We start from the raw sequence: 15,166 nt of genomic DNA on the forward strand, positions 1-15,166 counted from the left end.
ACAATTCTGGTACTGTTGATGGCCCACATTACCTCACGGATGCCTAGTCTTGAGCTACTAGATCGGTTGGAAGTCTGTCTCATTTAGCACAGTTATAGTGCCACACAATACATGGAAGTTATTCTCAATGTGAAGGTAGGATGTCGTCTCCACAAGGAAAGTGCAATGGTCGCTGTTATTAATAGTATCATGGACAGATGCTTTTACAGCTAGCAGATTGGTAAGGATGAAGTCAAATTTGTTTTCCCCTCTAGTTGGTTCCCTCATCACCTGCAGCAGACCCAGTCTAGCAGCTATGATCTTTAGAACCTGACCAGCTCAATCAGTAGTGCGTCTGCCGAGCCAGTCTTGGTGGTGGACATTCAAATCCCCCACCCAGGGTCCATTTTTGCCCTTGTCATCCTCGGTGCTTCCCCCATGTTTTATTCAACATGGAGGAATACCAATTCATCAGCCGAGGAAGGATGGTATGTGGTAATCAGCAGGAGCTTTCCTTGCCCTTGTTTAACCTGAAGCCACAAGCCTCCATTTGCTCCATTTTGCCAGAGTGGCGAGGAGAGAAGGAGTGGTGAAGTGAGGACTGCAGAGAAGGGTGAGTTTTCCCGCATTAAAAGGAACTGACCTCGGGAGAGGGCCTCCATTTGCTGAAAGGTGAGTGGGAGGAGCAAAGGACTTCTGGGAAGTCATATATTTGTGTGGTTGCGTTTCCCGAAACACTACTTGGGTAGTGTCTCCCACCCATCCTCCTCCTCTAACCAAAAAAAAAGGTTCTGTGCGCCAGATTGGTAAGGTTTCAAATTTATTTTTTATTCCTTATTTTTCAACAGTCTCTTTGGGAATTTAGAATAGTGGGAATGGAGGTGAGGCCAGTTGAATGCGCCTCCTGCAGAATGTGGGAGGTAAGGGTCACCACTAGTATCCCTGCTGACTACATCTGCGAGAAGTGCACCTAACTCCAGCTCCTCGAAAACCGCGTTAGGGAACTGGAGCTAGAGCTGGATGAACTTCGGATCATTCGGGAGGCAGAGGGGGTTATTGAGAGGAATTACAGGGAGGTAGTCACTCCTCAGGTACAAGAAAAAGGCAGATGGGTTACAGTCAGGGGATGGAAAGGAAACCGGAAGGCAGTGCAGGATCCCCTGTGGCCATTCCCCTCAACAATAAGGGTACCGTTTTGGATACTGTTGGGGGGGACAACTTACCAGGGGAAAGCAGTGGGGCACAGGGCTCTGGCACAGAATCTGTCCCTGCTGCTCAGAAGGGAAGGGGGAAGAGGAGCAGAGCAGTAGTCATTGGGGACTCCATTGGGGACAGATAGGAGGTTCTGTGGGGATGAGAGACTCAGTTGGTGTGTTGCCTCCAAGGTGCCAGGGTTCGTGATGTCTCTGATCATGTTTTTGGGATCCTTAAGGGGGAGGGGCAGCAGCCCCAAGTCGTGGACACATAGGCACCAACGACATAGGTAGGAAGAAAGATAGGGATTAAGGCAGAAATTCAGGGAGCTAGGATGGAAGCTTAGAGCTAGGACGAACAGAGTTGTTGTCTCTGGTTTGTTGCCCATGCCAGGTGCTAGGGAGGTGAGGAATAGGGAGAGAGAGGAGTTGAACACGTGGCTACATGGATGGTGCAGGAGGGAGGATTTTGAATAATTGGGGCTCTTTCTGGGGTAGGTGGGACCTCTACAAGCAGGATGGTCTTCATCTGAAACAAAGGGGTACCAATTTCCTGGGGGGGAAATTCGCTAAGACTATTGGGGTGGGTTTAAACTAATCCAGCAGGGGGATGGGAACCAAAATTGTAGTTTGTGTATAGAAAAGATTGAGAGTAGGGAGGTCCGAAATCAAGTTTCAGGGACGCAAGATGGCACCGGCAAGCAAGATGTTGGTTTGAAGTGTGTCTACTTCAACGCCAGGAGCATCCGGAATAAGGTGGATGAACTTGCAGCATGGGTTGGTATCTGGGACTTCGATGTTGTGGCCATGGATAGAGCAGGGACAGGAATGGTTGTTGCAGGTTCCAGGATTTAGATGTTTCAGTCAAAACAGAGAAGATGGTAAAAGAGGGGGAGGTGTGGCATTGTTGGTCAAGGACAGTATTACAGTTGCAGAAAGGATGTTTGGGGACTCGTCAACTGAGGTAGTATGGGCTGAGGTTAGAAACAGGAAAGGAGAGGTCACCCTGTTGGGAGTTTTCTATAGGCCTCCAAATAGTTCCAGAGATGTAGAGGAAAGGATAGCAAACCTGATTCTCGATAGGAGTGAGAGAGACACAGGGTAGTTGTCATGGGGGACTTCAACTTTCCAAATATTGACTGGGAACACGATAGTATGAGTACTATAGATGGGTCAGTTTTTGTCCAGTGTGTGCATGAGGGCTTCCTGACACAGTATATAGACAGGCCAACAAGGGCGAAGCCACATTAGATTTGTACTGGGTAATGAGCCCTGCCAGGTGTTAGACTTGGAAGTAGGTGAGCACTTTGGTGATAGTGATCACAATTCTGTTATGTTTACTTTAGTGATAGAAAGAGATAGGTGTATACCACTGGGCAAGAGTTACAGCTGGGGGAAAGGCAATTACGATGCGATTAGGCAAGATTTAGGAAGCATAGGATGGGGAAGGAAACTGCAGGGGATGAACACATTAGAAATGTGGAGCTTATTCAAGGAAAAGCTCCTGAGTGTCCTAGATACGCATGTACCTGTCAGGCAGGGAGGAAACTGTAGAGCACAGGAGCCATGGTTTACAAAGGAAGTGGAATCTCTGGTCAAGAGGAAGAAGAAGGCTTATGTTAGGATGAGATGTGAAGGCTCAGTTAGGGCACGTGAGGGTTACAAGGTAGCCAGGAAAGACCTAAAGAGAGATCTCAGAAGAGCCAGGAGGGGACATGAGAATAAGGATCAGGGTAAACCCTAAGGCTTTCTATAGGTATTTAAGGAATAAAAAGAATGACGAGAGTAAGATTAGGGCCAGTCAAGGATAGTAGTGGGAAGTTGTGTGTGGAGTCAGAGGAGATGGGGAAGCACTAAATGAATATTTTTCGACAGTATTCCCTCTAGAAAACAACAATGTTGTTGAGGAGAATATGGAGATACATGCGGCTAGACTAGGTGGGATTGAGGTTCACAAGGAAGAGGTATTAGAAATCCTGCAGAGTGTGAAAATAGTCCCCTGGGCCAGATGGGATTTATCCTAGGATCCTCTGGGAAGCCAGTGAGGAGATTGCCGAGCCTTTGGCATTGATCTTTAAATCGTCATTGTCTACAGGAATAGTGCCAGAAGACTGGAGGATAGCAAAAGTGGTTCCTCTGTTCAAGGAGGGGAGTAGAGACAACCCTGGTAATTATAGACCAGTGAGCCTTACTTCAGTTGTTGGTAAAGTGTTGGAAAAGGTTATAAGAGATAGGATTTATAATCATCTAGAAAAGAATAATTTGATTAGGGATAGTCAGCACAGTTTTGTGAAGGGTAGGTCTTGCCTCACAAACCTTATTGAGTTCTTTGAGAAGGTGACTAAACAGATAGATGAGAGTAAACGGGTTGATGTGGTGTATATGGATTTCAGCAAGGCGTTCGATAAGGTTCCCCATAGTAGGCTATTGTACAAAATGCGGAGGAATGGGATTGTGGGAGATATAGCAGTTTTTGGCTTGTAATTGGGATCAGTAATTGGCTTGCTGAAAGAAGACAGAGGGTGGTGGTTTATGGGAAATGTTCATCCAGTTACTAGTGGTGTACCGTAAGGGTCCACTGCAGTTCGTCATTTTTACAAACAACCTGGATGAGGGCGTAGAAGGGTGGGTTAGTAAATTTGCAGATGACACTAAGGTCGGTGGAGTTGTGGATCGTGACAAAGGATGTTATAGGTTACAGAGAGACATAGATAAGCTGCAGAGCTGGGCTGAGAGGTGGCAAATGGAGTTTAATGCGAACAAGTGTGAGGTGATTCACTTTGGTCGGAGTTACCGGAATGCAAAGTACCGGGCTAATGGTAAGATTCTTGGTAGTGTAGATGAGCAGAGAGATCCTTGAAAGTTGTCACCCAGGTTGACAGGGTTGTTAAGAAGGCATACACAGTTTTAGCTTTTATTAATAGAGGGATTGAGTTCCAGAACCATGAGGTTATTCTACAGCTGTACAAAACTCTGGTGCGGCCGCACTTGAAGTATAGTGTACAGTTCTGGTCACCGCATTATAAGAAGGATGTGGAAGCTTTGGAAAGGGTGCAGAGGAGATTTACTCGGATGTTGCCTGGTATAGAGGGAAGGTCTTACGAGGAAAGGCTGAGGGACTTGAGGCTGTTTTCATTGGAGAGAAGAAGGTTGAGAGGTGACTTAATAGAGACATATAAGATAATCAGAGGGTTAGATAGGGTGGACAGGGAGAGCCTTTTTCCAAGTATTGTGACGGCGAGCATGAGGGGGCATAGCTTTAAATTGAGGGGTGATAGATGTAGGACAGATATCAGAGCTAGTTTCTTTACTCAGAGAGTAGTAAGGATATGGAATGCTTTGCCTGCAACGGTAGTAGATTTGCCAACTTTATGTGCATTTAAATCATCATTGGACAAGCATATGGACGTACATGGAATAGTGTAGATTAGATGGGCTTCAGATTGGTATGACAGGTCGGCGCAACATCGAGGGCCAAAGGGCCTGTGTTCATGGGGACCGGAGTCAACATTGAGAACTCCCAGAGCAACCCCCTCCTGACTGTATACCATTGTGCCACCACCCCAGCTCAGCTGGGTGTGACTTGCTGATAGGACTGAACATATCCAGGTGGTATCTGTGACATTTTCTGTAAGGTATGATTCCATGAGTATGACAATGTTGGGCTCTTGCTTGACCAGTCTGTGAGAAATTTTGGCACTAATTCTCCCAATTTTGGCACTAACCCCCAGGTGTTAGTGAGGAGGACTTTGCAGGGTCGACAAGGTTGTTCGTGTAGTGACTTTTCCAGTGCCTGATGTGCACATTGTCCCTTGTCCATTTAGTTGGTTGGATGCAAGTTTGGGAAGTGCAGTTAGAGATGGCTTTGTGGATTATAAGTGAATCTTGCAGATAGTCCATTTTGCTTCCACTGTGCATTGATCATGAAGGGAGTATCATTCAAGTGGGTTGCTTTGTCCTGAATGGAATTATCTGGAGTGTTGCTGGAACTACTCACATTCAAATTAAAGTACAACATCCATCAGAATCCCATTGGAAATTCAGAAGTAAATTCCTTACCCCAGGGGGCTGTGGAAGCTCTGTTATTGATCAGGTTCAAGACAGAAATCGATAGATATCTGGAAACTAAGTGACATTAAGGCATATAGAGATTCTGAGCCAAAATGGCAATGAGGAGATGATCAACCATGTTCAAATTGGTGGCAAGCTCAATGGGCTGAATCCCACTCAAAAGTGGGACGTGGAACCCGTTAGAGCAAAGAGTAGTTGAAAAGAATAATAATGATGCTTACAGGGAAAACTAGATAAGAAGATTAGATTAAGATTAGATTAGATTAATTACAGTGTGGAAACAGGCCCTTCGGCCCAACAAGTCCACACCGCCCCGCCGAAGCGCAACCCACCCATACCCCTACATCTACCCCTTACCTAACACTACGGGCAATTTAACATGGCCAATTCACCTGACCTGCACATCTTTGGACTGTGGGAGGAAACCGAAGCACCCGGAGGAAACCCACGCAGACATGGGGAGAACGTGCAAACTCTACACAGTAGTCAGTCGCCTGAGGCGGGAATTGAACCCGGGTCTCTGGCGCTGTGAGGCAGCAGTGCTAACCACTGTGCCACTGTGCCGTCCAAAATGAGGGAGAAGGGAAAAGATGGTTACAGTGGTACTGAGAAAAACATAGCCCAAGGCTTGAGTACAGTATAAATACTTGCACAGACTGAATGGTTTATTTCTGTCGTATTCCTGTGTAATCATTCTTGCCTATTCTTAAAAAATGTCACCATTCCCTCATTCACTCTTACACTGCAGCGTTCTTTTCAATTTAAGAAGATGAAAATACAAATACAAACCTCCTTTCTTGAAATATTTCCACTATAAAGAACAAACCCAGCAAGGAACCCTGAAGATAGAAGAAAAGAAAATTGCAGATGTTGATTATTAAAGCGATCTTAGTTTTCAAATTTTATTTTTAAAATTGTGCAGTTTCGACTCTCAATATTCTATGCATCACCCGCGTTGTGCTTACTTACAAAAAAGAGTGGAAAGCTTCCTTGTATGAATGCAGCCCACTCAAAACCCAATTTTTCATATAGATATCCTCCCAGTGTTGGTCCTACAAATGACCTGATTTAAAAGAAAATAAAAGGTAAAATTCGATTTTGAAAGATTATTTTGTACAATTGCAAAATTTATGATTTTCTGATTACAGCCTTTATTATCTTTAGCAGTACCATCTCTTCTGGTCGGTCAATGTGTCAGCTCCAGCGGCTTAGAGTTGTGATGACCATATTAAACTCGTGGAGCTAAAATTAAAGTGAAAACTTAATTCAAAGCTTGTAATGTGTACTAGCAGCAGTAGTTATATCTACAAACCTGGAGGTGCAATGTTTGGATTAGTTAACAGCACTGGGCAATAGTTGTGTGGCAAGACTGTTTAATGGCATTACATTCTTGCTTCTTCACACTTCAATCAATGTGATTGAATAGATACATAAGTATCAAATAGCTGGTTCGTTGAAATTGTGAAATTAATTATATACTGTTGGTATAATTTGAGGCAATGTTATTTAGAACACTAGTTTGGGTCAGGACGTTGGGTACAAAATAAAACACTGCAGTAAATAAAACTTCCACATTTATTAAATACCACAAAAAAATGAAATGGATCCAATGTATCGTTTCATAACATGATATTCTCTAAGCATAAAGAGCTAGGACTTTTTAACAGAAGTCGGAAAGGGTGACACCAATGCTATTTAAAAATGAGATGTGAATGCATACAATAATATGGCTGAACTTGTTTAATAAATTAGTGTATGTATTTTATTAAGACATCTCCATGTAACAGGCCCTTCCTGGAGCATGTTCCTTCTCATCTGCTATCACAAATTAAGAAAAAACATATTTAAACAGTGGATTACAAGTTGGGAAGTGCAGTTGGAGATGGAGTTATCCCAGCTCCAACACCCTGTGCCATTAATTGAATGGATCCCCTTAGTATCTAGGTTTTACAGCTTCCCCAAACATTAAGCTGGTAATTTCCCTCTTGACCCGATTGGCCAGCACATCTGGTTACAAAAACTCAAATATTACTCTTGGTTATATGAGCACATGGAGCAAAAGAACTTAAAACAGACTAAGACACAAAAGTACTGGATACCTCATTAGATATACCAAAACTACTAAAATACTAACCTAAGAAATTAAACACATTTCTATATAGAAACACATGCAGATACATACCCCAAACACCAACAAGCTCCAAACATTCCAGACACTAGACCTAAAGTACCAAGTCCCTCTTCAAATCCATTCTCACTGGATGAAAAGGTGAAAGTCAATGTCAATTATTACTATCAAATCTCACTAGGTCATTAAAACTTGTTCATTCGTATGCTTCTGTATTTAAAAATTCAGGTGTGATAAGTCATCAACTTCTCAATTAGCATACCAAATGTAAATTAATTTTAAGAGTTTGAATCATCACTAGTCTAGTAATCCAAAGACTCAGGCTAATAATCTGGGAACATGATTTGAGATTGTGAAATTTGCATTTAAAAAGTCTTGAACTCAATAGTAGCAGATAGGTTTGTTAGAGACACTCAAAACTAGATTGAAAGTTAAATGAATCAACCAATTTTATTATTATCATGCTGTCTCCAGCATGGGTATATCTTTTTGACTCCGTGGATGGATTAGTGGCAGCCATGGAGACCGTGGTCCTGGAGAATTCAGTGACTCCTGGAAATGCACTCCATTGCTTTAGCCATTGGTGCTCAGCATCAGTGGTAAGGCAAGGGGTAATCAGGAGCTTCAACTTTACTCAAGCATCTCTTCCTCTTGAGGAGGCAAGATAGTGCAAACAGGTATCCAGTCAGAAAGAGGAAGAAAATACAAGTGCCCCAAGTTTTCTAAGAATGACAGAATTGTAATGGTGCAGAAAAAGGCCATTCAACCATCATGTCAGCATTGGTTTCCTGAGCATTTTAACTTCATACCACTCTCTTCCCTCAACCCTATAATACTGCATTTTATTTGTATTTGAATAATTATCCAATTCCCTCCTGAATGCTTCAATTGAATTTTCCTCCACCATATTTCCAGGCCATTGTCTAACTACTCACTAGCTCAATAAGTTTTTCCTCATCTCACATTTGCTTAGTTGCAAAACACTTTAAACTGTGCATTTTGGTTCTTGATCTAATTATAGCCCCCAAAATAAGGTCTATCAACAGAGGTAGAGGGGAGAGCTAGTTAATGAGATGATCCAGGGAGCCAAGCCACCATCCTTTTGGGGGAAAACCAGAACTTCCATGACATCAACCTGAAGGAAAAAAGGACTGCTACTAAGAAAGACCACCAAAAGCTACCACAAAAGACTGCAAGACATTTGGGACATGGAAAAGCATTGCGTCCTAGCCTCCATTTTAGAGAACAGCTTCAGGATCAGTAAAGCATTCGCATCTGTCTTGAGCCATACATGCCCTTTCCTTTTTAAACTGCTGTTTCTGAATAAATGATAAGAATGTTCTTATAAATTGTCAACTGCCTACATTAGGTAGTTGTGATCACAAACCGCAGTCTCCAGAATCAACAGTAGTGTTAAACCTAAATAAAAACTGAAAGAACTATGCATGCTGTGTAAATCAGAAACAAACACAGAAATTGCTGGAAAAGCTGAGCAGGTCTATGAAGTGAAATCAGGTCTGGTGACTCTTCCCAGTTCTGAGGAAGGGTCACTGGACCCAAAACGCTAACTCTGGCTTCTCTTGATAGATGCTGTCAGACCTGCTGAGCTTTTCCAGCAATTTCTGTTTTTGTAGTGTAAATCTACCTGTCTAATTGAGGCATTAAATTCCTGTCTGTCATATAAACAAAGCTTTACTTCAGTAGAGTGTTCAATTATCACAAAAGCATTTCAGTTCACTTCACAGATTTGGCTTGTAAATTACTTCTCACTGCGGGCTAGCATGAGGATTCAGTTGGATTTATGACTATGCTGCACCAGCTTTCATAAAATGCAATGTGAAATGCTCATGCCTCTTATTAATGTCAGATATTTCCAAATGTTGCATGAATCCAGAGTCAGAACCCAATGTGACAATAAGGTTGGAAGCTCTGCTAAGCAACGTCGTCAACTATGCCTTGGTGTCACCAGAGGTTTCAACACCCAAATGACACTTTGCATCAATCCAAAGCTAAGGGCATTTGTTCACACAGTCACTACACTCCCAGTATGTTTCATTATAGGTGAATTTGTGCAGACTAATGGACAAGTAGGCTTTCTTTTCCTGTGCATTGACAAAACAGAAAATTGTACACAGCAAGTTCTGAATTTGGAAAAGTCATGTATCTCAAATAGGCAGACTACTTGGATAAATTAACATGTACACCAGGGCCAGAGCATAAAAAAAGAGAGATGGTAACATGAATATTTATCTACGCATTTCTAATTTTCTATTTCAGGATTATAACAAAGACCGACTGTAAATAATATAAAGTACTGCTCATGCTTTCAGGACAGCATGGTGATGGTGTTCAAACATTGACAAAATTGACATAATAAACCTCTTGAAGGTGGGCAGCCGGGAAATCCAAGGGCTGCTTTCTAACTGAACAAAGATGGAAATGAAGACCAAATCTGAAGAGATGGTGAGTGCAGAATATAATACGTAGATAAATATTCATGTTACCATTGTCAAAGTCAGCCAGTTAAACTTTCCTCAGTTACAATAAACATGATTATTAAAAAAAGTACCTTTTAAAGTTGAAAATAATACATCATAATTTTAAAATTCTTACTAAACACAGGAGATAATTTCTGGGAAAACAGGAATTCCACTTAAGCTGAGCGAAAACCCACTGATTACCAGCATCAAAACAAACATCCAGAGCCGGCTGCAAAGGAAACAAATAAAATTGAATCTTAGAAATGTTTCTATTTTGAGTCAGGTAAGTATCATTCATTTAGTATTTGAGATTTAGTATTTAAAAAAAGATTATGCCCTCTCCCCATAAACCAATAACCCATGATGATTGAGCACCAGATCAAACATTTTCAGTTGGTTTGCCAATGATTTGCAGATTGATTGTGTCATAAAGTCAAAAGTTATTAAAACACCTGTAAAATGGAGCATAATTCCTGGAAATGTAAAATTATCCTCCCGATGAGAAGTGTGGAAAAGTTTTTTTTTCAAAAAATTAGGAAAAATATTAATGATGTGGAGGTGCTGGTGTTGGACAGGGGTGGACCAAGTTAAAAATCACACGACTCCAGTCTATAGTCCAACAGGTTTATTTGGAAGTACAAGCTTTTGGAGTGCAGCTCCTTCATCAGGAAGTTAGTGGAGCAGGATCATAGGACACAGAATTTATAGCAAAAAATCATAGTGTCAAACAACCGAAGTGATATACTGAACAAACCTGGATTGCTGTTAAGTCTTTCATCTTTTAGAATGGATTGCAGGTTTTGATTCATTAATATGTAAATCCCAGAACTTCTTTCAAGTCACATTCTCAAGGTAACTTAAGGTTATTTTAAAAAGAGGTGACATCTCAACTCAGACAATGCATTAACGGTGTGAGTTTAGAGTCTATACGTATTCCTATCTTGAGTCAGTCTGGTTCTATTTCCAAAGTAGGAATTTTTAAATGATCACATGGATTATAAAAAATATTGACTGCCTACAGATGTGTGTTTTCTGAACAAAATAGACTGTAAATACAATTCTGCAAATGCAAATTCACCCCATAGACTTGTGTGTCTGCGTGCATGTGAGTATATGTGTTTGTTTGAGAGCGTTTATGTGTGTGCATGCTTGATAGAGTGTATGTGTGAGTGAGTAAATGCCTATGAGAGGGTGTGTGCAGGGGAGGTGTGTGTGTGTATCTGAGATAGCGTGTATAAGAGAGGGTCTGCGTGAGTGTGAAAGTATGTAAGAAAATGTGTGTGTGTGTGTATGTGTGAATAGTGTAGTGGGGTCACCTGAAGTGTGACATGAAAAGTATTAAGTGTGATGCGCACAGCGATTTGGCTGTACGTGGATAAGGGAGAGCCTGTGGATGTGATGTACTTAGACTTGCAGAGATTATTTAACTGACAGCCACATCAAAAGTTGTTGCACAGAAATAAGAGCTTGCCATGTAGCAGATAATATATTGATGCGAATAGTGTATTGGTTAGGTAACAGGAAATGGAGAATAGGCATAGATTGATTATTTTTCTATTGACGAGATGTATTAAGTGGAATGCCACAGGATTCAATATTGGGGCCTCACTATTTACAACGTATGTCAATGATTTAGGATGAAAGGAACTTTACTTGAGGAGTGCTGTAAAAGCACATTTTGAAGTTCTTCATTTTGCACTCATCAGGATAGGAAATATCAACGTAAAGGGAAAACAACCTGTTTGTATTGGCTGAGAACTACAAACAGTTTTTTCCTTTGCTCTGGTATTTCTTACAAATCTTGCTGATGCATGCAAGGCATAAAACTTTGACAAAATGAGTACAGCTGAAAAAAGATCCAACTTCTGTACTACTAAACAACTGAATATATGGTTGCTAAATTGTTGATGACACAAAGATAGGAAAGAAAGTTTGAAAGGACACAGAGAGACTGCAAAGGAAATGGTAATATAGAAATATTATGAGGAAATGTTGTTCAAGTTGGCTCTGTAATAATTGGAGGTTAGAAGAAAGAGGTAAAGTTATTGAAGTATATAAGATCTTGAGGAGACCTGACAGGGTAGTCTGCTTCCCTTTACTGCAAAATCAATGATCACAGTGTCAGAATAAAGGATTTAGGACTGTGATATATTTTGAGAATCTTTGAAATTCTCTGATTCAGAAGATTACGGATATTCAGTCAATTAGTATATTTAGGACAAGGATCAATAGATGCTTTGGGCACTAAGGAAATCAAATGATATAAAGATATGAAAGAATGGAGTTGATGTACAAATTCATCCATATTATTATTGAATGGTGGAATAGGCTCAAGGGAATGCCTGTGTCCTGATGAAATGCTTTTGCTTGAAATGTCGATTTTCCTGCTCCTCGGATGCTGCCTGACCTGCTGTGCTTATCCAGCTCCACACTCTCGACTCTAATCTCCAGCATCTGCAGTCCTTACTTTCACCCTGTTTCTCTAGTGCTCCTGCTTACACTTCTAAATTTACATTCAGTGTTACCCGATGTCAAATCTTAAGAAACAAGAGATGGGTCGCCTAAATGTAGTGAATGTCATAATTACTTTGTAAATACTTACATGACAACGCTATCTGACATGTACAGCCTGATCAGTAAAACAGACTTCAGGGTTAGCAGTTTTTCCCACTTTGACAGACTGTACTGCTTTAAAAAAATAACAGAAGGAAACCATTTGACCTTTCATGCCTATACCAAGTCCATGAAAAAATATCATAAAGATCTACTCTCCTTTACTTTCCCTACAGCCTTGAAATTGTCTTGCATTCAAGTTTTTAGCTCATTTCCTTTAGAAAATATTACCAGCCTTGCAGACAAAGCATTCCAGATCACAACATAATATTACTTAAAGTAAAAACTTAAGAAAACAAAACTAAATAATACATACCACTTGATATGAAAAATAGGTGCTGGTCCCAATAAAAAAAAGCTAACAGCAATTAGCCAACTTCCAATAAGCATTAGCCACTTCCTAATTCTCTGGAATTGGGAGGAAGAATGAGAAAGATAATAAAATGTAAAATTAAAACTGAGCAAGAAGAACACATTCTCTCCCACCTTTTTACAAATTCCAGATTATATTTTGTAAGATTTCAATTAAACAATATGTCTGCATAAGATGTTCTACACCGATTAAACCTTTGGCGATTGTACTGAATGCATGAATCAAATACAGATCTCAATAAAACTTGGCACACAATTAGATGCGAATCTAGATCCTGGAATTTTATAAAAGGGAGCTGTGATGAAATGACATTTGATAAAACATGTAGAGGGCTATTTATTTAGGATGTTGTAAAATATTGTGGATGTCTCAACTGCAGTGGTGGAATTCATCACAACTCTCAAAATATGAATAGAGATTTCAGAGTATGATGCTGGATATTGATTGGGCTGAAACCTCCACAGTGAATTGAATGCTTTAGGTAAAGGAAAACCTCCAGGAAGACCTGTGTAATGCTAATGAGGTGGAGCTAACTCAGTATGGTAAACCAAGGAATCCTAAAGACATAAATAGAAAGCGGGTTATGCCACCAGCGCTTCATCCAGAGGCTCACTGATGATGTTACCTTGTATGGTGACAAAATGTCTGAAATGAACCTTCCAGCTCAGCGAGCAAACTTACATCCAGATCCTCAATCTGAGCTATAAACCTTCTCAAAACTCAATAATACAGGTGTGGTGTTCCCAAGTATCGGTTGTCCTTTTCTTTGTAGGTGAAAGCTGTCAAGAGTTTGGAAGGTGCTGTTTAAGGATATTTGATGATTTTTTTTCAGTGCATCTTGACAACAGTACACATTGCTGCTGAGTGTCATTGGTAGAGGGAGTGGATGGTTGTAGATATGAAGCCAATCAAGTGAGCTGCTTTGTTTAATTTTAATATCATTTATTGTCACATGTACCTAGGTACAGTGAAGGTTTGTTTTGCATGCAGTACAGGCAGACCACACCACAGAAAGTGCAATAGGGTAACATAACAGAGGAAAGAATACAATGTTACAGCCGCAGAGGAGGTGCACAGAGAGAAAGACAGAGAAAGCAACATTAAATCTAAAATTTGAGAGGTCCATTCAGAAGTCTAATAACAGTGGGGAAGAAGCTGTTCTTGAATATCCATACGCATATACAAACATTTAGTTCTTCTGCCTGACAGAAGAGGCTGGAAGACAGTATAACTGGAGTGAAAGGGGTTTTGATTATGTTGGCTGCTTTCCGGAGGCAGCGGGAAGTACAGATGCAGTTAATGGTTGGAAGGCTGGTTGCGAGATGGATTGGGCTGTGTTCTTGGCTCTTTGTACTTTCTTGCAGTCTTGGGAAGAGTAGAGTCATTGAGATGTACAGCATGGAAACAGGCCCTTCAGTCCAACTCGTCCATGCCGACCAGATATCCCAATCCAATCTAGTCCCACCTGCCAGCACCTGGCCCATATCCCTCCAAACCCTTCCTATTCATATACCCATCCAGATGCCTTTTTAATATTGCAATTGAACTAGCCTCCACCACTTCCTCTGGCAGCTCATTCCATACACATACCACCCTCTGTGTGAAAAGGTTGCCCCTTATGCATGCTAAATTGCCCATAATAGGTTATTCAGGGATGGGTAGGTTAGGTGCATTAGTCAGGGATAAATGTAGAGTAATACAGTCAGGGAATGGCTCTGGGTGGGCCACTCCCCGGACAGCCAGGGTGGACCCGTTGGGCCAAAGGGCCTGTTTCCACACTATAAGGATTCTATGATTCAGAGCGAACAGACATCCCATGAGAAATCGCAGCCAGCAATTAACACGTTTTAACCCATTGCCTGTCTCCTTGGACAGAAGCCCTTCAAATCTTTATGCACTATAGATGAAAAATGTAACACTATAGTAATAAGATTTTAATATGCCTAAGAACTGTGTACAAAGGGGCTCTTGTGAGAGCTATATAGTGGGATTCTATTGCTACCTCAAACTGGTGCTGTGATTGCTGAATAAAGAGACTATTTTCACCACTCACCAATTGTGGTTGTTATTTGAACATGATCCCACAATATCAAGCCAGGGCATTAATCCTTATACAAAGAAAAGCGTGCAGGAGGGCGTGCCAAAAGTTGCATCAAAGAATACCAAAAAACTTGATGAAGCCCCAACGCAGAACTATTGCATGTTTCTGTGGTTTTATGACTAAATGAGGAAGATTCTTCCCATATTTGCTCAATTCTGCTGGGCTGTACAATCTGAACACAAAACACTTGTTTTGACAATCTATAAAAATGGTACAATATGATAAAGA

General features: G+C 41.1%; 1 protein-coding gene across 6 annotated transcripts in view; it reads right to left on the reverse strand.

Moving 5' to 3' along the window:
• Window positions 1-15,166, reverse strand: part of slc18b1 (solute carrier family 18 member B1) — a 63,192-nt gene that overhangs the window by 3,251 nt on the left and 44,775 nt on the right. For all 6 annotated transcript variants that reach the window (XM_072553765.1, XM_072553763.1, XM_072553764.1 and 3 more), the window contains 5 exons: window positions 12,781-12,872; window positions 9,985-10,080; window positions 7,426-7,500; window positions 6,213-6,306; window positions 6,033-6,082 (listed from right to left, as the gene is read on the reverse strand). In XM_072553765.1, the coding sequence (XP_072409866.1) occupies window positions 6,033-6,082; window positions 6,213-6,306; window positions 7,426-7,500; window positions 9,985-10,080; window positions 12,781-12,872 (407 nt within the window). The remainder of the gene's footprint in view (window positions 1-6,032; window positions 6,083-6,212; window positions 6,307-7,425; window positions 7,501-9,984; window positions 10,081-12,780; window positions 12,873-15,166) is intronic.

This window comes from Chiloscyllium punctatum, chromosome 3 (genome assembly GCF_047496795.1).
Source record: "Chiloscyllium punctatum isolate Juve2018m chromosome 3, sChiPun1.3, whole genome shotgun sequence".
NCBI classification, from domain to species: domain Eukaryota; kingdom Metazoa; phylum Chordata; class Chondrichthyes; order Orectolobiformes; family Hemiscylliidae; genus Chiloscyllium; species Chiloscyllium punctatum.